The sequence below is a fragment of the Lipotes vexillifer genome, unplaced genomic scaffold, assembly GCF_000442215.2.
Source record: "Lipotes vexillifer unplaced genomic scaffold, Lipotes_vexillifer_v1.1 scaffold58, whole genome shotgun sequence".
In the NCBI taxonomy this organism is placed as follows: Eukaryota; Metazoa; Chordata; class Mammalia; order Artiodactyla; family Lipotidae; genus Lipotes; species Lipotes vexillifer.
Genome location: NW_006781997.1, coordinates 4,864,917 through 4,890,215, shown reverse-complemented (window position 1 = coordinate 4,890,215; position 25,299 = coordinate 4,864,917). Strand labels below are relative to the sequence as shown.

General features: G+C 34.4%; 1 protein-coding gene across 2 annotated transcripts in view; it reads left to right on the top strand.

Annotated features, from left to right (window-relative positions):
* The window catches only part of KPNA5 (karyopherin subunit alpha 5), a 41,220-nt gene extending 16,291 nt beyond the window's left edge, over nucleotides 1-24,929 (top strand). Inside the window, exons 7-13 of one of the 2 annotated variants that reach the window (XM_007454927.1) lie at nucleotides 9,069-9,168; nucleotides 11,774-11,937; nucleotides 13,957-14,035; nucleotides 15,924-16,049; nucleotides 16,622-16,749; nucleotides 19,719-19,897; nucleotides 24,677-24,929. In XM_007454927.1, coding sequence (XP_007454989.1) covers nucleotides 9,069-9,168; nucleotides 11,774-11,937; nucleotides 13,957-14,035; nucleotides 15,924-16,049; nucleotides 16,622-16,749; nucleotides 19,719-19,897; nucleotides 24,677-24,864 — 964 coding nt within the window. In that variant the 3' untranslated portion in view covers nucleotides 24,865-24,929. The remainder of the gene's footprint in view (nucleotides 1-9,068; nucleotides 9,169-11,773; nucleotides 11,938-13,956; nucleotides 14,036-15,923; nucleotides 16,050-16,621; nucleotides 16,750-19,718; nucleotides 19,898-24,676) is intronic. The other variant, XM_007454928.1, reaches the window with a different exon arrangement.
* The last annotated feature ends 370 nt before the right edge of the window (nucleotides 24,930-25,299 follow it).

Below are 25,299 nucleotides of genomic sequence, written 5' to 3'. Positions count from 1 at the left end.
ACTTTCTTCCCTCTTTGTTTCCTGGTGCGTGAGGGGAGGGGATTAAGAGCGCTGCTTGAAGGAGCTCCAGAGACGGGTGCGAGCCGCGGCTAACAGCGTAGACCCCAGAGACGGGCATGAGACGCTAAGGGGGCTGCTGCCACCACCAAGAAGCCTGTGTGCGAGCACAGGTCACTCTCCACACCTCCCTTCCGGGGAGCCTGTGCAGCCCACCACTGCCAGGGTCCCGGGATCCAGGGACAACTTCCCCGGGAGAACACACGGCGCGCATCAGGCTGGTGCAACGTCACGCTGGCCTCTGCCAACACAGGCTCGCCTCACACTCCGTACCCCTCCCTCCCCCTGCCTGAGTGAGCCAGAGCCACCGAATCAGTGGCTCCTTTAACCTCGTCCTGTATGAGCGAAGAACAGACGCCCTCTGGCGACGTACACGTAGAGGTGGGGCCAAATCCAAAGCTGAACCCCGGGAGCTGTGTGAACAAAGAAGAGAAAGGGAAATATCTCCCAGCAGCCTCAAGCAGCGGATTAAATACCCACAATCAACTTGATGTACCCTGCATCTGTGGAATACATGAATAGACAATGAATCATCCCAAATTGAGGAGGTGGACTTTGAGAGCAAGATTTATTTATTTTTCCTCTTTTCCTCTTTTTGTGAGTGTGTATGTGTATGCTTCTGTGTGAGATTTTGTCTGTATAGCTTTGCTTTCACCATTTGTCCTAGGGTTCTATCCGTCAGTTTTTGTTTTTTTTTTTTACTTAAAAAATTTTTTTTTCTTAATAATCTTTTATTTTATTAACTTTATTTTACTATCTTTTATCCTCTTTCTTTCTTTCTACTTTTGCTCCCTTTTATTCTGAGCCATGTGGATGAAAGGCTCTTGGTGCTGCAGCCAGGAGTCAGTGCTGTGCCTCTGAGGTGAGAGAGCCAACTTCAGGACACTGGTCCACAAGTGACCTCCCAGCTCCACATAATATCAAACAGCGAAAATCTCCCAGAGATCACCATCTCAACACGAACCAGCTTCACTCAACGACCAGCAAGCTACACTGCTGGACAACCTATGCCAAACAACTAGCAAGACAGGAACACAACCCCACCCATTAGCAGAGAGGCTGCCTAAAATCATATAAGTCCACAGACACCCCAAAACACACCACCAGATGTGGACCTGCCCACCAGAAAGACAAGATCCAGCCTCATCCACAAGAACACAGGCACTAGTCCCCTCCACCAGGGAGCCTACACAACCCACTGAACCAACTTTAGCCACTGGGGACAGACACCAAAAACAACGGGAACTACAAACCTGCAGCCTGCAAAAAGGAGACCCCAGACACAGTAAGATAAGCAAAATGAGAAGACAGAAAAACAGCAGGTTGAGGAACAAGATAAAAACCCACCACACCTAACAAATGAAGAGGAAATAGGCAGTCTACCTGAAAACGAATTCAGAATAATGATAGAAAAGATGATCCAAAATCTTGGAAATAGAATAGAAAAAATGCAACAAACATTTAACAAGGACCTAGAAGAACTAAAGATGAAATGGGCAACAATGAACAACACAATAAATGAAATTATAAATACTCTAGAAGGGATCAATAGCAGAATAACTGAGGCAGAAGAATGGATAAGTGACCTGGAAGATAAAATAGTGGAAATAACTACTGCAGAGCAGAATAAAGAAAAAGGAATGAAAAGAACTGAGGACAGTCTCAGAGAACTCTGGGACAACATTAAATGCACCAACATTCGAATTAATAGGGGTTCCAAAAGAGGAAGAGAAAAAGAAAGGGACTGAGAAAATACTTGAAGAGATCATAGTTGAAAACTTCCCAAATATGGGAAAGAAATCGTTAATCAAGTCCAGGAAGCACAGAGAGTCCCATACAGGATAAATCGAAGGAGAAACACGCCAAGACACATATTAATCAAACTGTCAAAAATTAAATACAAAGAAAACATATTAAAAACAGCAAGGTAAAAACAACAAATAACACACAAGGGAAGACCCATAAGGTTAACAGCTGATCTTTCAGCAGAAACTCTGCAAGCCCAAAGGGACTGGCAGGACATATTTAAAGTGATGAAGGAGAAAAAACTACAACCAAGATTACTCTACCCAGCAAGGAACTCATTCAGATTTGATGGAGAAATTAAAACCTTTACAGACAAGCAAAAGCTGAGAGAGTTCAGCACCACCATACCAGCTTTACAACAAATGCTAAAGGATCTTCTCTAGGCGAGAAACACAAGAGAAGGAAAAGACCTACAATAGCAAACCCAAAACAATTAAGAAAATGGGAAGAGGAACATACATATCGATAATTACCTTAAATGTAAATGGATTAAATGCTCCCACCAAAAGACACAGACTGGCTGAATGGATACAAAAACAAGACCTATGTATATGCTGTCTACAAGAGACCCACTTCAGACCTAGAGACATGTACAGACTGATAGTGAGGGGATGGAAAAAGATATTCCATGCAAATGGAAACCAAAAGAAATCTGGAGTAGCAATTCTCATATCAGACAAAACAGATTTTAAAATAAAGACTATTAGAAGAGACAAAGAAGGACACTACATAATGATCAAGGGATTGACCCAAGAAAAAGAACAATTGTAAATATTTATGCACCCAACATAGGAGCACCTCAATACATAAGACAAATACTAACAGCCATAAAAGGGGAAATCGACAGTAACACATTCATAGTAGGGGACTTTAACACCCCACTTTCACCAATGGACAGATCATCCAAAATGAAAATAAATAAGGAAACACAAGCTTTAAATGATACATCAAACAAGATGGGCTTAATTGATATTTATAGGACATTCCATCCAAAAACAACAGAATACACATTTTTCTCAAGTACTTACGGAACATTCTCCAGGGTAGATCATATCTTGGGTTACAAATCAAACCTTGGTAAATTTAGGAAAATTGAAATTGTATCAGGTATCTTTTCTGACCACAATGTTATGAGACTAGATATGAATTACAGGAAAAGATCTGTAAAAAATAGAAACACATGGAGGCTAAACAATACACTACTTAATGACGAAGTGATCACTGAAGAAATCAAAGAGGAAATCAAAAAATACATAGAAACAAATGACAATGGAGGCACAACGACCCACAACCTATGGGATGCAGCAAAAGCAGTTCTAAGAGGGATGTTTATAGCAATACAATCCTACCTTAAGAAACAGGAAACATCTCGAATAAACTACCTAACCTTTCACCTAAAGCAATTAGAGAAAGAAGAACAAAAAAAACCCAAAGTTAGCAGAAGGAAAGAAATCATAAAAATCAGATCAGAAATAAATGAAAAAAAAAAAAGGAAACAGTAGCAAACATCAGTAAAACTAAAAGCTGGTTCTTTGAGAAGATAAATAAAATTGATAAACCATTAGCCAGACTCATCACGAAAAGAAGAGAGAAGACTTAAATCAATAGAATTAGAAATGAAAAAGAAGTAACAACTGATGCTGTAGAAATACAAAAGATCATGAGAGATTACTACAAGCAACTCTATGCCAATAAAATGGACAACCTGGAAGAAATGGACAAATTCTTAGTAATGCATACCCTGCCAAGACTGAATCAGGAAGAAATAGAAAATATGAACAGACCAATCACAAGCACTGAAATTGAAACTGTGATTAAAAATCTTCCAACAAACAAAAGCCTAGGACCAGATGGCTTCACAGGTAAATTCTATCAAACATTTAGAGAAGAGCTAAGACTTATCCTTCTCAAACTCTTCCAAAATATAGCAGAGTGAGGAACACTCCCAAACTCATTCTACGAGGCCACCATCACCCTGATACCAAAACCAGACAAGGATGTCACAAAGAAAGGAAACTACAGGCCAATATCACTGATGAACATAGATGCAAAAATCCTCAACAAAATAGTAGAAAACAGAATCCAACAGCACATTAAAAGGATCATACACCATGATCAAGTGGGGTTTATTCCAGGAATGCAAAGATTCTTCAATATACCCAAATCAATCAATGTGATACACCATATTAACAAATTGAAGGAGAAAAACCATATGATCATCTCAATAGATGCAGAGAAAGCATTCAACAAAATTCAACACCCATTTATGATAAAAACCCTGCAGAAAGTATGCATAGAGGGAACTTTTCTCAACATAATAAAGGCCATATAAGACAAACCCACAGCCAACATCGTCCTCCAATTTCACAATGTGTATGGAAACACAAAAGACCCCGAATAGCCAAAACAACCTTGAGAAAGAAAAACGGAGCTGGAGGAATCAGGCTCCCAGACTTCAGACTATACTACAAAGCTACAGTAATCAAGACAGTATGGTACTGGCACAAAAACAGATCAATGGAACAGGATAGAAAGCCCAGAGATAAACCCACACACATATGGTCACCTTATCTTTGATAAAGGAGGCAGGAATGTACAGTGGAGAAAGGACAGCCTCTTCAATAAGTGGTGCTTGGAAAACTGGACAGGTACATTTAAAAGTATGAGATTAGATCACTCCCTAACACCATACACAAAAATAAGCTCAAAATGGATTAAAGACCTAAATGTAAGGCCAGAAACTATCAAACTCTTAGAGGAAAACATAGGCAGAACACTCTATGATATAAACCACAGGAAGATCCTTTTTGGCACACCTCCTAGAGAAATGGAAATAAAAACAAAAATAAACAAATGGGACTAATGAAGCTTCAAAGCTTTTACACAGCAAAGGAAATCATAAACAAGACCAAAAGACAGCCCTCAGAATGGGAGAAAATATTTGCAAATGAAGCAACTGACAAAGGATTAATCTGTAAAATTTACAAGCAGCTCATGCAGCTCAATAACAAAAAAACAAAAAACCCAATCCAAAAATGGGCAGAAGACCTAAATAGACATTTCTCCAAAGAAGATATACAGACTGCCAACAAACACATGAAAGAATGCTCAACATCATTAATCATTAGAGAAATGCAAATCAAAACTGCAATGAGATATCATCTCCCACCGGTCAGAATGGCCATCATCAAAAAATCTAGAAACAAATGCTGGAGAGGGTGTGGAGAAAAGGGAACACTCTTGCACTGCTGGTGGGAATGTGAATTGGTACAGCCACTGTGGAGAACAGTGTGGAGGTTCCTTAAAAAACTACAAATAGAACTACCATATGACCCAGCAATCCCACTACTGGGCATATACCCAGAGAAAACCATAATTCAAAAAGAGTCATGTACCAAAATGTTTATTGCATCTCTATTTACAACAGCCAGGAGATGGAAACAACTTAAGTGTCCATCTTCGGATGAATGGATAAAGAAGATGTGGCACATATATACAATGGAATATTACTCAGCCATAAAAAGAAACGAAACTGAGCTATTTGTAATGAGGTGGATGGACCTAGAGTCTGTCATACAGAGTGAAGTAAGTCAGAAAGAGAAAGACAAATACTGTATGCTAACACATATATATGGAATTTAAGGAAATAAATGTCATGAAGAACCTAGGGGTAAGACAGGAATAAAGACAGAGACCTACTAGAGAATGGACTTGAAGATATGGGGAGGGGGAAGGGGAAGCTGTGACAAAGCGAGAGAGTGGCATGGACATACATACACTACCAAAATAAAATAGATAAGCTAGTGGGAAGCAGCTGCATAGCACAGGGAGATCAGCTCGGTGGTTTGTGACCACCTAGAGGGGTGGGATATGGAGGGTGGGAGGGAGGGAGATGGAAGAGGGAAGAGATATGGGAACATATGTATATGTATAACTGATTCACTTTGTTATAAAGCAGAAACTAACACACCATTGTAAAGCAATTATACTCCAATAAAGATGTAAAAAAAAAAAAAATAGTAGGAATGTTCTCTTCTATTTCCTGGAAGAGTTTGAGAAGGATTTAATTCTTTAATGTTTAGTAGAATTTCCCAGTGAAGCTGTTTTGTGCTGGACTTTTCTTTATTGGAAAGTTTTTGATTACTGGTTCAGTATCTTTTATTGTTATGTATCTATTTAGATTTTCTGTTTCATCTTGAGTCATGGTAGTTTATGTGTTTCTGAGAAATTGTTCATTTCTTCTAGGTTATCCAGTTTGTTGGCTTACAATTGTTCATAGTATTCTCTTATAGTTATTTGTATTTCCGAAAGATAAGTAGTAATATCCCCACTTTCATTCCTAATTTAAGTCTTTTTTTCTTTGTCAGTCTAGGTAAAAGTTTGTTTATTTTGTTGATTTTTCTTTCAAAGAATCAACTTTTGATTTAGTTCATTTTCTCTAGTGTTTTTCTCTTGTCTATTTCATTTATTTCTTCTCTTTATTATTGCCTTCCTTCTGCTAGCTTGGGGTTTTGTTTGCTCTAATTTTTTTAGTTTCTTAATTAAGATGAAGGTTTATGTTATATTTTTTTGAGATCTTTTTTCATGTAGGTGTTTTCAGCTATAATTTTCGCTCTGAGCTTTCACTGCATTCTGTAGGTTTTAGCATGTCGGGTTTTCATTTTCATTTATTTCGAAGTATTTCCTAATTTCCTTGGGAGTTTTTTTGACCCATTGGTTGTGTAAGAGTATGTTACTTAATTTCTGCATATTTGTGAATTTTCCAATTTTCCTTCTTTTAGTGATTTTTTGTTTCATTCTGTTGTGCTCTATATGATTTCAATCTTTGAAAATATATCAGATTTGCTTTGTGATCTAACATGGAGTGTACCACTGCACCACTGGGGAAGCCCTATATTGAGGTTTTTAACAATGATTCTATATCTGTCTATTTCTCCCTTCAATTCTGTCAATTTTTGCTTTGTATACTTGCTCTGTTGCTATGTGTTATAACTTCATGATGGATTGTCATTCTTATCAATATATAACGTTCTTCTTTATCTCTTAAACAATTTTTGACTTAAATCCATTTTTCTCATGCTAGTATAGCTCCCCTGGCTCTCTTTGGATTATTATTTGCATGGAATGTTTCTTCCACCCTTTCACTTTCAACCTGTTTGTATCTTTGAATCTAAAATGAGTGTCTTGGGCCTCCCTGGTGGCACAGTGGTTGAGAGTCCACCTGCTGATGCGGGGGACACGCGTTCATGTCCCGGTCTGGGAAGATCCCACATGCCGTGTAGCAGCTGGGCCTGTGAGCCATGGCCGCTGAGCCTGTGCGTCCGGAGCCTGTGCTCCGCAACGGGAGAGGCCACAACAGTGAGAGGCCCGCGTACCGCAAAAAAAAAATAAATTAAAAAAATAATAATAAATAAAATGAGTGTCTTGTGAGTGCGTTACAGATGGTTCGTGAATTGTTTTAGTTTATTTCTGTTTTTTTTAATGCACGCTGCCAGTCATTGCCTTTTAATTCTAAGTCAAGAGTTTAGTCCATTTACATTCAGTGTAAGTACTGATGGGGAAGTACTTCTACCATTTTGTTGTTTTCTATGTGTCTTATGGCTTAAATCTTTTTTTGTTCCTCAGTTCCTTCCTTCTTGCCTTCTTTTGTGTTTAATTGATTTTTTTTTTTTTTTGGTAATATACTGTATTGATTTACTTCTCATTTCTTTCTTAGTATATTTTTTAGTTATATTCTTAATGGTTACTCTAAGGAGTACAGCTAACATCTTAAACTAACAACAACTTTGAATTTATACCAATTTAATCTCAATATTATACAAAAACTCTGTTCCTTTACATCTCTGTCGTACAATAAGTTACTGTTGTCACAAATTACATTATTAAACATTGTGTGCCTGTTAGCATAGATTTGTAATTATTGCTCTATGTATGTATCTTTTAAATCATAGAAAAAAGAGAAATTATAAACCAAAAATAAAATAATACTGCCTTTTACATTTACCTGTGTAGTTATTTTTAGTTATGTTATTTCTTCGTATGGTCTTGAGTCATTATTGATTGTCCTTTTATTTCAGGACATTTTAGTTATTATAGTTATTCTTATAAAGCAGATCTACTAGTGATGGAATTTCCTCAGCTTTTGTTGTTCCTTCATTTTTGAAGTGTAATTTTGCTGGATATAGAATTCTTCTTTGACAGTTTTCTTTCAGCCCTTCAGATATATTATTGCCTTCTGTCCTCCATGGTTTTTGATGACAAATCAGATATTCATCTTAATAAGCAAGTTCCCAGTTAGGCAAAACAAAGGCAAGCCCTTCATTGGTCCTTCAGGGAGTACCCAGACAGGTCAAAACAGAGAAACACAATTCCTTGGAAACAAAGTCTCCATAGCCCCTTTTGGAACCAGAACTCACAGTGGGAACTCCAGCTTTTGTCTTCAAGGCTGCTTCCAGGCTGGGGAGGGGATTGGGCAAAGGCAAGTTATATTGCCAGAAAGCTCTCCTACCACATTTCAGCCCCTTCCTGATTAAAAGTTTACTTGCTTATTGTGAACTTTTACTTTCTTGGAGAGTTCTGATAAAGTTGATTCTGACAGAGTTTGCAAAATTTTTTTGGTGTTTCGGGGAAGGATAGGCCCCCAGAGTTCCCTTTTCTACCATTTTTGCTGAAGTCACTCCAGAACAAGAATTTTTTTAAAGCTAGGTTCTCTGTACTTCTAGCAGGTTGATAGCAGGTTGCAGATGAAAATACTAAGATAGGCAATCTGTTTAAAACAAAACAAAAGAAAACAAACTATCTCTTCTCAACAGCTGACCTTCATTCACTTTGACTCTGTAGTCCTTCATGAATTTGTATAGTGTATTATTTTCTCAGTTAAAAAAAGTAATCTAATAATATACTCTTTAAAATATATAGAAGTTAATAAGTCAGTTTACCATGGCACTCTTTAGTTTGAACATGTTTTATGTCTTATAAGAATCCATTCAGGTCATATTTTTAAAATTTTCAAAATAGAGCTGTGATATGTTTATTTTTGTTTCTGGAAATATAATGAATTTTTAAAAATTCCTTTTCCTATTTTACCAGGTCGGTTTGAATTCCTTATAAAATATTTTAAGAATTTTTATGTTATGATAGTAGAAAATAGCTAAAGAGGAAAAGTGAATGTAAAGTGACAATTCCTTTTTTCTTTTTCTTGGCAGGTTATTAACAAATTCAAACAGACTTACAACAACCAGAAATGCAGTATGGGCCCTCTCAAATTTATGTCGAGGCAAAAATCCTCCTCCCAACTTTAGTAAGGTATTTGTAAAATACACAAATTAAGGAATCTGTCTACATAAACTTTTAAGTCTCCTTATTATAGATTTTTAGAGATTAAAGGGACTTTACTCTTTTTTTAGTAATTACTTTTTTTATTGACTAGACAATATTTGCACATACATAAAATCAAAATATATACAATGGAAAGGCTCACTTTATTTTCCAAAAAAAATGTCTGCCAAATATCTAAGACTGAATAACGATTAACAGTCTTTTAAGTAAAAATGATATTCCCATGGGAAAAAATAGCTAATTCGGCTTGTAACTCAAATGAGTGTTTTTCCTGGGGATCACCATCTTTTCTGATATGCAGAAGTGTTCTATGTGTACTTCCCATTTTATCTCACAATATATTCAGAAGATACATATTCAAGGGTTGAGATTTAATAAAATTAGTAATTTTTACTGCTTCTTCAAGGTTATCCTTCCTCCCCACTTTTAACTACAAGTGTGTGGACATGAAGAATACAAAGATCTGTGATACATTTTGGTATCACTGCTTTGATTTGTGCAAATGTGCTGATAGTTTTACCCACCGTTTCTTTCTTTTTTATTTTAATGTCTTTATTGGAGTATAATTGCTTTACAATGTTGCGTTAGTTTCTGCTGTATAAAAAAGTGAATCAGTTATATGTATACATATATCCCCTCTTTCTTGTGCCTCCCTCCCACCTTCCCTATCCCACCCCTCTAGGTGGTCACAAAGCACCTAGCCGGTCTCCCTGTGCTGTGCAGCTGCTTCCCACTAGCTAGCTATTTTACATTTGGTAGTGTATATATGTCAGTGCTACTTTTTCCCTTCTTCTCAGCTTACGCTTCCCCCTCCCCATGTCCTCAAGTCCATTCTCTACATCCCTGTCTATATTCCTGTCCTGCCCCTAGGTTCATCAGAACCATTTTTTTTTTTTTAGATTCCATATATATGTGTTAGCATACGGTATTTGTTTTTCTCTTTCTGACTTACTTCACTATATATGACATAGTGAAGTTTTCTTTTATATTTTTTTAATATTTTTCTTTTATATTTTTCATGCAAATGTCAACAAAATGAAAAAGGCCAATTATGTGTTAGTATAATTATGAAAATAGTTTTGGCATTAAAGACCCCCTAAAGTTTTCAAGGGGGTCTTTGGACCACACTTTGAGAGCCACTGCCCTACGACACTGCTTAATATCTACCTAATTCCCTCATCTTTAAGTCTTTGCTTAGAAGTTACCTGTTCCATGAGCTCTACCCTAACTACTGTATTTAGTGTAATCTATCACTATCCCCCAGCCACGCACCCCCACATTTTACTCTTTTTTTCTTAACACTTTTTAGCATAATAATGTGTTTATTATCTTCTTCTAAAATGTAAACTCTTTAGAGTTAGGAATCTTGATCTTTTTTGTTTACTTACATATTCCAAACTTACAGTGTAATATCATATTAATAGTGCTTAAGACTTTTGTTAAGTAAATTTTCTGTGATTTTCTATGGGAGAGATTCCTTTATCATTCAGAGTTTTTTGAAATTTTATTTCCACAATCATATTTTATATTCTCAACAATAATTTTGTATGTTGATTGCTCATCTTTATGTAGAATTTTGTTCTTTTATGGTTTCAGCAAATGTTCTTATCTGTGGATTTATAATTTTTGAAGTTTTCTTTTTTCTGATGTCTCTACATTTTTGTTTTGTTTATGGTTTGTTTGTCTTGATCTCTTTCCTACTGGAGGCTCTTCTCATATATCTGGTGATCTTTGACACGCTGGAAATACTCAGGAGGAAGGCACTAAAAAGCTGATTGGAAGATGGGTGTACAGGCTTGTTATCTTATGGGCTTCATTGTAGGATAATTGGGCAGCAAAACCATATTTTCTTTGAGGAACTCAAAATTTCAGTATGTTTTCTAAAACTGTTTTGTTTCTCTAGAGACAGATTTTTCCACTCTCCTATTGGAATGTGGGTAGATTGGGTTGACTAGGTAATACCACTTGAGATCTGGGAGCTGGGAATTGCAAGAGGGCTGGAAGTTTTCAATTCAATCAGTATGTAACTTTTACTTAATCTCTATAGTTTCCAATCCAGTGTTCAATTTCAACCTCTATGCTTGATACCCCAAAGTTCAGTTTCTGTAGTTCACCAGTTGTGGTCAGGTATAAATGTCTACTGGACTCCTCAAAGATGAGATTTGTATTGCTATTTCTTCTTTTCCTTGTTTCTGGGAAGCCAGAAACAGAAATGTTTTTATCTTACTTTCTTAAAACTAGAACTCTGTAGGACTTGGTTTTTTAAATCATTGAGGGTGTGTGTGTATGATTTGGACATAGACAGGGCATCCCAAATACATATTTAATTATTTTTAAGAACTTTAAATTACCACATATCTTATTCAATATAAGATAAATAGGAATCGTAATCAGTTTCATATTTATATATAGTTTTCATGATCATAATTTTAAAACAATAGAATGTCTTAATTTCTCCGGTATTTTTGTAGCATTAAATTTTCATTTTAAACAGAGTAGAAACAATTTTCCTAAAGAAACTTTGTTTTAGATAGAGAAAAATTTTAAATACTGGCTCTTTCTTCCCTTCCAGGTTTCACCTTGCTTAAATGTCCTGTCACGATTGTTGTTTAGCAGTGACCCAGATGTATTAGCAGATGTGTGTTGGGCCCTTTCTTATCTCTCCGATGGATCCAATGATAAAATTCAAGCTGTCATTGATTCTGGAGTCTGTCGAAGATTGGTGGAACTTTTGATGTAACTATAATTTATGGTTAATTGTATGATTGTGTTTTAAGTTGAGCAGTTAGAGTAATGGCCTTCTAAACATCTCAAGAATCACTATCTTCAGGAAGGATTGAAAAGCTACCAAGTCCACTCTGCAGAATAGCTATAATACTGAGAATTTGACCCTTAAACTTAGTTCTTATGTCCTCTATTTGGAACTAATCAGTTTGTTAATGAATTTTACTAGTTTTAATCTCTTCAGGAATGGGCGGGACTTAGTTCAACAAGTATTTATGGAATGCCTATTACCTGCTAGTGTTGTGCAATGTATTAATGATGTATGGAATACAGTTCCTGCTCTCACAGAACCAATAATCTAGTTAATTGTTCATTACAGTAATTAATTTGTGTATAAGCCCGTGCAGTGAAAAACATTTAGTATTTCACTTGTATTAAAGATCATGTTTCTCTTTGCTGGGCTATTATTGCTACCTTCTTTAAATAGAACTGATTTGCTTTACAAAGAAGTTAAAAAGTTGTAAGAAAACTTGTTTTAGAAAGATATTGTAGTTTCCTCATCCTCTTCTTTTAAAAAAGTGTATTATCTTTCATCCTTTCTTCTTTTGTCAGAAAACCATTAAGTAGGCCTAAACAAGGTAGATGGTAGAAAAAGAGAGGTTCGATAAGGGGTTGTAGCCCTAGCTTGAGGACAGCATCTGAGGAGGATGGGAAGACAGATCCAACAGGGGGATCAGATCAAGACCCAGGTTAAGGATGGCACCCACTAGAGCAGAGCAGATAAGCAGGCTGGAGCAGGGGTTGGAGCCAACACACTATGGGATAGGATAGCAGCTTAGCTGGATCAGAAGACTGGCCATATATAGAGAGATTATGATAATAGAATCCAGCTTCTTATTCTTAGAAAATGGAGATATTCATATGAAAAGGAGAAAAGCCAAAATAATCTTGTGTTATTAGATCTGAAGTAGAGGTATCAGTGTGAACTCATGGCTTTCATCATAAAAAGATAGATATAGAAAAAAATGTATATGTAAATATATGTGTATGTATGTTATGTGTCCTCTTAGGGGCCTGAGAGCAGTGACACATCTGTACTAACAAGATGAGCACACCAAATGCATAAATCTTGGTTTTTAAACACTATTCTCCACCACATAGAGTTAACAGGTTCTTGAAGAAATGACTAACTCCAGGGCTGGGACTGAGAAAAAAATAAGATGAACCCAGAAAGTAATGAGTTCTCAAAGAATAGAGAAATGTCAAAAGCCCACAGAAGTCCACTTGAAGGGACTCCTACTGCTTAAACCTGGGATGATTTGAGCATTGAAATAAATTGTAGTAACATAACTTATTGAATAAAATAGGAATCCATGAGTCCACACTAAAATAAGTAGATAGATCAATAGATAGAAAAGACACATAGTTGAAGTCATAGCATTAGAAAATCATCATGGGCAACAATACTAATAATTATTAATAATTCAGACAATAAATATCAAGATATGCTAAAACTTATGGTGAAAGTAGGTTAAGGAATGGGATTTTACATAGCCTAAAAGTAGTATTTCTTCACAAAACAATTATAAAGGGACAAACGGTAATGTTGAAGTGAAGAAATCTGGGAGACACCATCTTAAGTGACCAGAGGCCAGTGCCACTATAATGGACAAAATAGATACCATATGCCATCCAATACTATGTAATGAAAAGACTGTATAGCATTTGTGACATCTCAGCCAAAAGCATATAACTTGGTCTTAATCACTGAACAAAAAAAACCCAAATAACTAGCTTGTGATTGTCAAAGGGAAACTAAGGAACTGTTTTGAGTTGAAAGAGACTAGAGAGACATGGGTGCAACACATGATTCTGGGTTAGAGTCTTTGTTATAGGAATATTACTGAGATAATTAGTGAAACTTGAATGGGATCTCTGGGTAGAGAGTATGCAAGAATTTTCTGTACAGTTTTTGCAAATTTTCTGTAAATTTTATTATAGTATGTAAGTTCATATTTTTATTACTTTTAGGCACAATGATTATAAAGTTGTATCACCTGCATTAAGAGCAGTTGGTAATATTGTGACTGGTGATGATATACAAACACAGGTGAGTTCAGACTTTAATGTGATGAACTGGTGACATAATGAACTTTAAGAAGTTTATCATGTTTCATACCACTTGATTACATATTAATCAAGATGTTAGCATTACCATAATTATGCAGGCATCTACAGTGTGACAGTAAGCATATTTTTGATAGTAAGCAATCCATCTCAGATACCTCTATCTGAAAGCACTATCCTAGACCTATATTGATGTAAAGAAGTACAAGATAGGAGTTCAGCTCTTGAGGGGTTTACAGTTCAATTGAGCAGAAAATATATATTGAAACAAAGCAAATTACCTGAGGTAGTATGTTTGCTGAGAACTGATTTGTCAGTAAATAGTATAAAAATTTAAAACAGAGATCAGTGTGCTGAGAAATCTTTGTAGATTCCATAAAGGGGTTGGAACTAAAGCTAAATCTTAAAAGTGGAGAAGAATTTCAGCAGACTAGAAGAAATTCATGTGACCATAGGTACAGAGACAGACGTGTGAGTTATGTTTAAGAAGCATTAAACTTGACTGGTAAAGAAACTGCTAGTGAGATGGTGATTGGTTATAAATAGGTTAAAAGTGGGGTTGGAAATGGAAGGGGCTTTTATAGTAAATTGAAGACTGATTATGAGAATGGAAGGAAGGATAGCAAGGAAACATTTCCAGATTGGTAACTAACTCTGTGTGTGTGTGTGTGTGTGTGTGTGTGTGTGTCTTTGTCTGCCTATCTTGGAGGATGGTGAGGTGTCAAAAAAAAAAGGTGTGTTGTCAGATTGACTTCAGATGTGGGGTGGTCTTTCTTGAAGACAGAAGCTTAAACTCTGAAACATTAAATCCTCCTTTGTTTGCCATCATAAAGTAAACTTTTTATTCTAATCTACATTCTTTCAGTTTTAATATTTTAAAGTCATATTTAGATACTTACCTTAGTTATCAAACAGATTTTTAGAAATTGATAATTATTAATTTAAAATAGCTCTTTAAAATAAAATGCACTTCTAAACATACACTGTTTTGAGCAGAATTTCGGTGCACTGCTTCATATGTTTTTAACCAAGTAAACTTAATGTAAATCATTGTGGGTACTGTGAAAATGGAACATAATCTTGCCATGGAATAAAGAATGTAAAGAGACAAAGCAGACTATACTTACTTAGAAAAGGAAAATGGAAAATGGAACAGTAAAAATTTTAATGAAACAAACAGACTTATACACATTAAGGTTTCGTAACAGTTATGGAATTAGATACTTTCAGACTGTTTGAGATATGTTGATAGATAGATATATTTTTCCCTGTATATTTTTTTCATTTGGCAAAACTTAGAGGATGGTTGCTGACCAATCACTAAATCTCTCTTCAAATAGTTGTATCAGTCGAACTCTGAATGTATTTGTAAACTTGAAGGACACACCTCTGAATATGCTGCTTTTACTTGCAGATGAGTGGATTGAGAACAGGGCACTTCACTACACCAACATTGAACAACTTTTGGCAAATTGGGAGGGTAGAGGACAGCAAGTGCTTAAGTTTTACTTTGAGAGGAATTGCTTTTTTCTTTTTTCTCAATGCAGTTAATGATTTTTAATGCAGAATGATTTTTGTGTTTCTAAATAGTATTTTTATTTGAAGTTTTGAATTTTATTTATTTTTTATACAGCAGTTTCTTATTAGTTATCTATTTTATACATATTAGTGTATCTGTGTCAATCCCAATCTTCCAACCACTACCACCCCACGCTTTCCACCCTTGGTGTCCATACGTTTGTTCTCTACATCTGTGTCTCTATTTCTGCCCTGCAAACCGGTTCATCTGTACCAAATAATTAGTATATTTTTGTGTAGTTTTTCTCCAATAAAACTTTCTATTTCCATTTTTTTGTTGTTGTTTGTTTTAGGTAATTTTGAATTGCTCTGCATTACCCTGTCTCTTACATTTATTGAGTAGCTCAAAGGAGTCAATCAGAAAAGAAGCCTGCTGGACTGTTTCAAACATCACTGCTGGAAATAGAGCTCAGATTCAGGTAAATACCTTTCAGATCTGAAAAAACAAGGAGATCTCAGGAGTCATTTTGGGCGAAAGTCATTTTATCAGTGATTTTTTTTTAGTGAGTTACTAAAAAAAGATTCTTAAAAAGTGTTTTAAAGAACTGGACTTTCCTCCTTTAAAATAATAACATTTACTTGTAGTAGGCATTCTAGTACAGTGCTTGACACATAGCATTTAGTCTTTAAAAAGGGATTGAATTTCATTAGGCTTAAATATAAGTTAGGCAATGATCTTCCTCTCAAAGCTTTTAAATAATGATTTATTAGTGTCCCATCAAGCTCCTTGAGTCAGTGATTACTAATGCATTTTGATCAATCATATGTTGGTGCTTTATCATCTTTAAAATTTATATTCTGCTAATTAATATATTCTCCAGTCTTAAAAAGAAAGTATGTGAAAGTTTGTTGGAAGATTGGAAATAAAATATTTCCAAAGGTGTTTCCAAAAAGTCTGACATTTTAAAGCCAACAAGTTTCAAAATTCATCTACTTCCTAATATTTTTAAAATAGTATTTGCATTGATTATGATTATTTTTTTCTCCTCAGGGTGTTGCAGATGCAAATATTTTTCCTGTATTAATTGAGATTCTTCAGAAAGCAGAGTTTCGCACCAGGAAAGAAGCAGCTTGGGCGATAACTAATGCGACATCAGGAGGCACTCCAGAACAGATAAGGTGTGAAACAGATTTTTTAAACTGTTTTATAAATGTAAATAGGACAAAATTTCAAATAATACATATTTTTTATTTGTTGATGAAACTAAAACATTATTTCTAAGTTAGTTTCTTAAGCATTTCTAATATGAAATGACAGCATTTGTTATATCAGTTATTCACTCACAGTGGTTTATTTTTTTCATTTAAAGTATAATTAACATCATTCTTGGTAGACTACTTATGAAAAATCAGAGGTTAAAAAAATCTGAAGAAGAAGCCTGTGTTAATTTGAAAAATATACTATCATGGGCATTAAGTATTTTTTAGGTCATTAAAATCACATGCATGTAACTTTATAAAATGGCTAATAAATTTAAATATCCACTTATTTAAAATAAAATTGAAACAGACATTCCTAATTGGTTGTTAGCTTTACCTATGGATAGTATCTCACTTTTATTTTTCCATAAATTATTCTATTTTTTCTTAGGATAGCTTTTTGATTCTAGCCTTTTATTGTTTATTTATTTGTTTCTTTTACTAACAATATAAATAATAGGTATATGGGCTTTGAAGTCAGCCTGCTTTCAAATCCTGTTCCTTTAATAAAAGATGTGTGACCTTTACAAAGTCATTTAGTCTCTCTAATCCACAGTTTTCTTCATTTTTTAAATGGATTCAATAATGGATAGTACCTTGTGGTAGTATGTTGACAATTAAATGTAATTTGTACATTTAAAGTGCTTTAGCATGGTGCCTAAACGTTAAGGTCTGTACTAAGATTAGCTATTATCATTATTATAATTTATCATAATTTTTATTATCAATTCCTAAATCTCTTTTCATCTTCTGCTTTCACTCTTTTTTTTTTTTTTTTTTGGCTGCACCTTGTAGCTTTTGGGATCTTAGTTCCCTAGCCAGGGATAGAACCCATGCCCTCTGCAGTGGAAGCACAGAATCCTAATCACTGGATCACCAGGGAATTCCCTGCTTTTACTCTTTTTTCCTTGATAGCAAAATTCTACTTTGCAATTCTATAAAAGCCTGACTTCCTACAGAATCTTCTTGTTCTGAGGATCCCTTCATGAAACTCAGGACTTTTTAGGTTTCTTGAAGTGAATATTTAGGAAATATTTTCTAATGCATATTTGATTTATTTCTTAATTTATAAAACAAGAAGTCAGTCTGCTATGCCATTTTACAAATCACGTAGAGGATTTTGAAATCTACTTATTGGGAGATCATTGTCTATTATTGTCTTCATTTCTACTGTTATCTTCTTTTCTCAGATTCATATCTCTACATGTTGATAACATCTGTCTTTGCTTTTTATTTTCCATTTCTCTTCTTTGATTTAATTAGTATTATTTCCACTTCATTTGTGTTATGAATACAAGCAGTAATAAAACAAGGTCTTTCATTTGTTCTAACTTGTATTTTTTTTAATGCTGGTGTTATTTTTATCTGCTTAGGGGCCCAAAGTTTGTTTGTCCACCTATAAACAGTTGTATTTTTTTCAATTTATTTTCATCTTTGTGTCTGTTCCATATATTATTCCTTAAAATGTATTAGTATGGGGCTTCCCTGGTGGCGCAGTGGTTGAGAGTCCGCCTGCCGATGCAGGGGACACGGGTTCGTGCCCCGGTCCGGGAAGATCCCACATGCTGTGGAGCGGCTGGGCCCGTGAGCCATGGCTGCTGAGCCTGCGCGTCCGGAGCCTGTGCTGTGCAACGGGAGAGGCCACAACAGTGAGAGGCCCGCATGCCGCAAAAAAAAAAAAAAAAAAAAGTATTAGTGTGAATCAGGTGTCCAAACTGAGATCACTATTTTTCTAGCCAGTTTTCACTATTTCATTAACTCTACATATATGGGAAGAAGTCTTGATCTCAGATAAGGTTCAGCATGCATATCACTAATACTTACTGAGTGCCAGTTGTTGTGCTAAGTCATTTCAATTATTGAGCATCAGCAGTGCATCAGATACTTTCAAGTATTTTATTTTCTTTAACTTTATAACTCTGTGAGATAGTTATTCATTCAGCAATTATATTTGATCAGTCACAGTAATAATAGTATATGGCAAGTGAGTGCTCCAGTGAAGGTATGCACATTTAAAAAAGCCGGGGGTTGGGGGGATGGAAACTGTTACTGAATACCTGCAGTATTCTCGCAGCAACCTTCTGAGTTTGGTACTATTATTATTCCCACTTAAGATGTGGAAACTGAGGCACAGAGAAGTTACTCAAAAATCACACAACTAATAAGGAGTGGAATTAGGACTTGAAGCCATGCAGCCTGGCTTTAGAGCATATTTAATATGGACTTCAGGACATGCTTAATGTGGACTTTTTGCCAAGTGAACAAATCAGTTACTTTAAGGAGCTAATAACAACTAGAAAAGGAAAAAAGCATTAGGAAATGAGTAGAATAGTTTTTGTGATCATTATTTATTAAAATTATTCACAACATGGCCTGTTTTGCTCCTAGAAGCCATCTGTGCTTCTGAAACATAGCAGATGTTTTACGACATTAACTACAATTGTTTTTGTGGGAAATTTCCTGAAGTTTGATTTAGATGTCCTCTCCATCTTCATTTCTACCTATCCCCATATGACTCCATGTGTTTCATGGGCTAACTAACCATAAAAATCAAAACCAAAAATAAACCTTGAGCCCATTATTCTTAGTGCTCATATGCTATGCAAAAACAGGTGTAAGTACCAGTTTGCTTGCATGTATTTTTTTCTAATATTTGTAATACCATTTATTGCTAATTATGTTAAATTATGAAACTAGGAGAGTAAGAATTTTCAGGTTCCTATGTAAGTGAAAATTTAAATTTTTGATGTTTGAGATTGTATAAGAATACTTAATTGTTTATGTAGCATTTCGCTGAAGAATATTTTCATGTCATTGCTATAAATTATATTTATTCATATCTTTTAAAATGTTTTTTCCCCACTTTTCTTTTTTTAATTACTCTGAAGGTATTTGGTAGCCTTAGGCTGCATTAAACCACTTTGTGACCTATTGACTGTTATGGACTCTAAAATAGTCCAAGTGGCTTTAAATGGACTTGAAAATATTTTACGTCTTGGAGAACAAGAATGTAAGCAGAATGGAATAGGGATTAATCCATACTGTGCCCTCATTGAAGAAGCATATGGTAAGCAGTCAAAAATTTATAATTACTATCAATTTTTTTAATTGAAATACAAGTGATATATTGGTTTCATGTATATAACATAGTGATTCAATATTTGTATATACTGCAAAATGAGCATCATAATTTTAGTTCATGTCATGAAACATAGTTAAAATTTTTTTTCTTGTAATTAGAACTCTTCAGATTTACTCTCTTAGAAGCTTTCAAACATACAATACAGTATTATTAACTATAGTCCCCATTGCTGTACATTACTTCCCCAAAGCTTGTACAAACTAGAAGTTTGTGCCTTTTGGCAGCCCCTTTCACCCATATAATTCACCCCGCACCTGCTGCCTCTGGCAACCGCCAATCTGTCTGTGCTCTGTATCTATGAGCTCGGTTTTGTTTGTTTGTTTGTTTGTTTTTTTAGATTCTACATATAAGTGATATTATACAGTATTTGTCTTTACCTATGACTTGTTTCACTGACTGTAATGCCCTCAGGGTCCATCCAGGTTGTTGCAAATGGCAAGATTTCCTTCCTTTTTATGGCTGAATAATATTCCACTGTGTGTGGAGTGAATATACATATATACATATACATGTACATTTTCTTATCCATTCATTCTTTGATGGATACTTAGATTGCTTCCATGTCTGGGCTATTGCAAATAATGCTGAAGTGAACATGAAGGTTCATATATTTTTTGAGTTAGTGTTTTCGTTTTCTTCAGATAAATGCCCAGAAGTAGAATTGCTGGATTATACAACACTTATATTTTTAATTTTTTGAGGAGCCTCTGTACTGTTTTCCATAGTGGTTGCATCAGTTTACATTCCCACCAACACTGCACAAGGGTTCCCTTTCTCCACATTCTTGCCAACACTTGTTATCTTGTCTTTTTCATAATAATTATTCTAACAGGTGTAAGGTGATATCTTGTTGTGGTTTTGATTTGCATTTCCCTGATGATTAATGGTGTTGAGCATCTTTTTATGTACCTGTTGGCCATCTGTGTATCTCCTTTGGAAAAATGTCCATTCAGATCTTCTGCCCATTTTTTAATTGGATAGTTTGGTTTTATGCTATTGAGTTGTATGAATTCTTTATATATTTTGGATATTAAACCCCTACCAGGTATATGATTTGCAAGTACTTTCTCTCATTTCATAGGTTATCTTTTCATATTATTGACGTTTTCCTTTGCTGTGCAGAAGTTTTTTAGTGTGATGTGGTCCCACTTGTTTATCTTTGCTTTTGTGGTCTTTTCTTTTGGCATCAACTTCAAAATTCAAAAAACCATCGCCAAGACCAATGTCGAGGAGCTTACCGCCTATATTTTCTTCTAGGAGTTTTATGGTTTCACGTGTTACATTTGAGTCTTTAATCCATTTGGAGTTAGCTTTTGAGTATGGTGTAAGATGGTGGTCCAGTTTCATTCTTTTGCATGTAGCTATCATTTTCACAGCATCACTTATTGAAAAGACTGTCCTTTTCCCCCATTGCATATTCTTGGCTCCTTTGTCATAAATTAATTGACTATATATGTGGGTTTATTTCTGGGCTCTCTATTCTGTTCCACTGATCTGCTTATATGCCAATACTATACTGTTTTGGTTATAGCTTTATAATATAGTGTGTAAATCAGGGAGCATGATGCCTCCAGCTGTGTTCTTCTTTCTTAAGATTTCTTTGGCTATTTGGGTTCTTTTGTGGTTCTATACAAATTTAAGATTAATTGTTATATTTCTGTGAAAAATGCCGTTGGAATTTTGATGGAGATTGTATTGGATCTGTAGATTGCTTTGGATAGTATGAACATTTTAACAGTATTAATTCTTCTAATCCATGAGCATAGAATGTCTTTCTGTTTATGTGTGTCTTCTTCAGTTTCTTTCATCATAGTTTTCATTGTACAGGTCTTTCATGAACCTCCTTGGTTAAGTTTATTCCAAGGCATTTTATTCTTTTTGATGGAATTGTAAATGGGATTGTTTTCCTTATTTCTCTTTCTGATAGTTTGTTATTAGGGTATGCAACAGATTTTTGTATATTGATTTTATATCCTGTGGCTTTCCTGAATTCATTGATTAGTTATAACAGTTTTTTGGTGGGGTCTACAGTATTCTGTATGTAATATGCCATCTGCAAATGGTGACCGTTTTACTTCTTCATTTCTGAATTGAATGACTTTTATTTCTTTTTATTGCCTAATTGCTCTGGCTAGGACTTCCATTACTATGTTGAATAAAAGTGATGAGAATGGACAATCTTGTCTTGTTCCTGATCTTCGAGGAAAAGCTTTCAGCTTTCCACTGTTGAGTATGATGTTACCTGTGGGCTTGTCATATATGGCCTTTATTATGTTAAGGTACATTCACTATATACCCACTTTGTTGAGAGTGAGTCAATTCTTAATTATGTACCATAGGCATTTTCCCCCTCTAATTCTATAAAAATATTTTGTGTAAAAGCAGTATAATATTTTTGATATCTTTTTTTTACAGTTACCCTTAATTCTATTATCCTAACAATTTCTTTTTATTATTTACCATCCTTTTTACATTGTCCTTATGCAGAATTAGTTTACATTGATATAATTGCAGTCCATGTATAGTTTGGTGTTCTACTTTTAACATTTTGGAGGAATTTTATATTTTCTCCAAACAATACATAATTTCTATGATTTGCATAATTTTCTGGGATTTGCAATAGCCACATAATGTTATAAAAAGACAATGTTGCATGCTGTTTTAGCCATATTAAGTGGGGTTTTAGCCACACTCTTGTAGTTGACCATTAGTTTGTTTCCAATTCGTTTTGCACTTAACACATGCCAAAATAAACATCTTTCTGATGCTTATTTTTTAATATTTTTATTAAAAATATTATATTATTAATATATTTTAATATTTGTAATATACAAAATAACATTCAAATAATACAAAATATACAAAAATATAATATTTAATAATACTTTTCTTCTGTTGAGTTAATATTTGGGGATAAAATTTCAAGGATATTATTGCTGAGCTTGGGCACAAACTTCTTTTTAAGTTTTTGATATGTTTTCTCATTTTGCTTTCTGAAGGCATGTTACTCGGCAGTGTCACTGCCTCTTACTTGTTTTGTTGATTTTGCTGATTTAGCCAATGTAAAATGGTACCACCAAGTTGTTTTTATGTGTTTCTTGTTTTGTTTCATGTAGAAAGTGGTGTGTATTTTCCATGTGTTAGTATATTTCCTTATCTCAATTACATCTTTATTATACTTTGTTCAGTTACCAACTTGTAGTTTTCTGTAAAAATTTGAATTAATTTTATTTTATAGTTTATTTTAATACAGCTTTTCTCCCATCTTTTTTACCTTTTTAATTTAATGAGATAAACTGTGTTCTTTTATAATTAATAAATGGTTCAGCCTAATATTCTATTCCTTCAAAGTTTACAAAGTCATTGTCCTCACAGAGATTTGATGAAAATTATTTTATTTATTGGCTAGATTTTTCTGATTGGAGTCTTAAAATATATAACTTAACTCACATGGAATTTATTTTAGGATAACACATGAATCTAAGTCAGTATTTTTTCCTCTCAATATATTTCCATTAAATATTCACTTTCTGTTTTAAGTCCTATTATATTATATGGTTGAGTCAAGCTTTTATTTGTGATTCTTGAACCAAGCCTGGGAGATCACTTTGCCTTTATTTCAAATTATATAATGCCAATGGTTAAAACATCATATAAATAAAAGTTATCAATCACCGATTTAAGAATATTTCCATACTACAATCATTATTTTGATCCCAAGTTATACTAGAGTTTAGGCTATTCTATGATTGTATATAGATATGACTACTTTGCTTATTCCTTATATCCTGCAATCATATAATTAAAGAGGTTTATCTGTAATAAGTGAAAAAGATTTTTAGCATCACCCAGACTTGTATGTAGATTATTTTCTTGTAAGCAATAAAATAGAGCGCTGTAGATTCTCCTTATACTATCGAAATGAGCTTTTTCAGTTTCACTTATAGGCTGTATTAGATTTGCAAATAGTATTCATTTATCCTTATTGATATCTTTTGGCTGATTCTTTGAAAGAACTTGTGTGGTAGCTTGCTTGTATTTTAGTTTTTTTATTTTTATTTTGTTGCTTTCCCTTTTTGTGCTTTTTATTTAGCAGTTACTCTGGAAACAACTTGTGGAGTTACATAATGTAAAACTGTCATTTTAAAATTCAGAAACTAAAGTACAGAGGAACCAAACTTATTTGGGAAAAATCACACAACTAGAAGGGTGGAGTCTATGATCTTCCTACTCCCCAGCCTGTGCTTATTCTTCATACCACATTGCCCCATTCTTTCATTCTTGAAGTATAAGGCATAAGTGTTGGCTATCGGTATGTGCAAAAATTAGATAAAAGTTATGATATCAGTTATATGTAGAATCTAAAAAATACTACAAACTAGTGAATATAATAAAAAAGAAGCAGACTCTTATAGAGTAAACTAGTGGTTACCTGTGGGGTGGGGCAGTGGGAAGTACAAACTATTGGGTGTAAGATAGGCTCAAGGATGTAGTATACAGCACAGGGAATATAGCCAATATTTTGTAATAACTGTAAATGGAAAGTAACCTTTAAAAATTATATTTTAATCTTTTTAATTAGATAAAAATAACAATCCAATTGCCAGTGGACTGATGGATGCTATTGATTCATTATTTTGACTTAAATATATGTTGAAATTCGAGTTACAACTTTGTTTTTGTACATATGCTTTGTGTTAATAGGCCTGGATAAAATCGAATTTCTTCAAAGTCATGAAAATCAGGAAATTTACCAAAAGGCTTTTGATCTGATTGAACATTACTTTGGTGTAGAAGATGACGACTCCAGTATTGTACCTCACGTGGATGAAAACCAACAACAATTTGTATTTCAGCATCAGGAAGCACCAATGGAAGGGTTTCAACTTTAACTTGGTAGGAGGAAAAATTAATGTCTAAAAAGGGTAGCTTCAGATATCTCCTTTTTCTTGTAATGTCATTAGGAATATTTGATGTGTTTTTATGTAGAACAAAAAAAAGACGTTAATGCACTTTTAAAAAGCAAAACAAAACAAGTTTCCATCCATATGCAACCTTTTATTATAGTTTTGTTGTTATTTTGGTGTGCCTGTATATATGTCTTTCATTGTTTTATCTTTTTTTTGTATCTATTTGTGACCAGTTAAATACATTATGAGATTATTTAATAATTTAAGCCTGAAAAGGAAAACTTTAGTAAAGTATTACAGTAATGGTTCTGAATTTTTCTAGCATTCTTAGAAACTGCACATTAGCAGTACAGCTGTCGATAATTGCATTTTGGCAGTAAGTTTGATATGCCCATTCTTTACTAAATCTACCTCTCA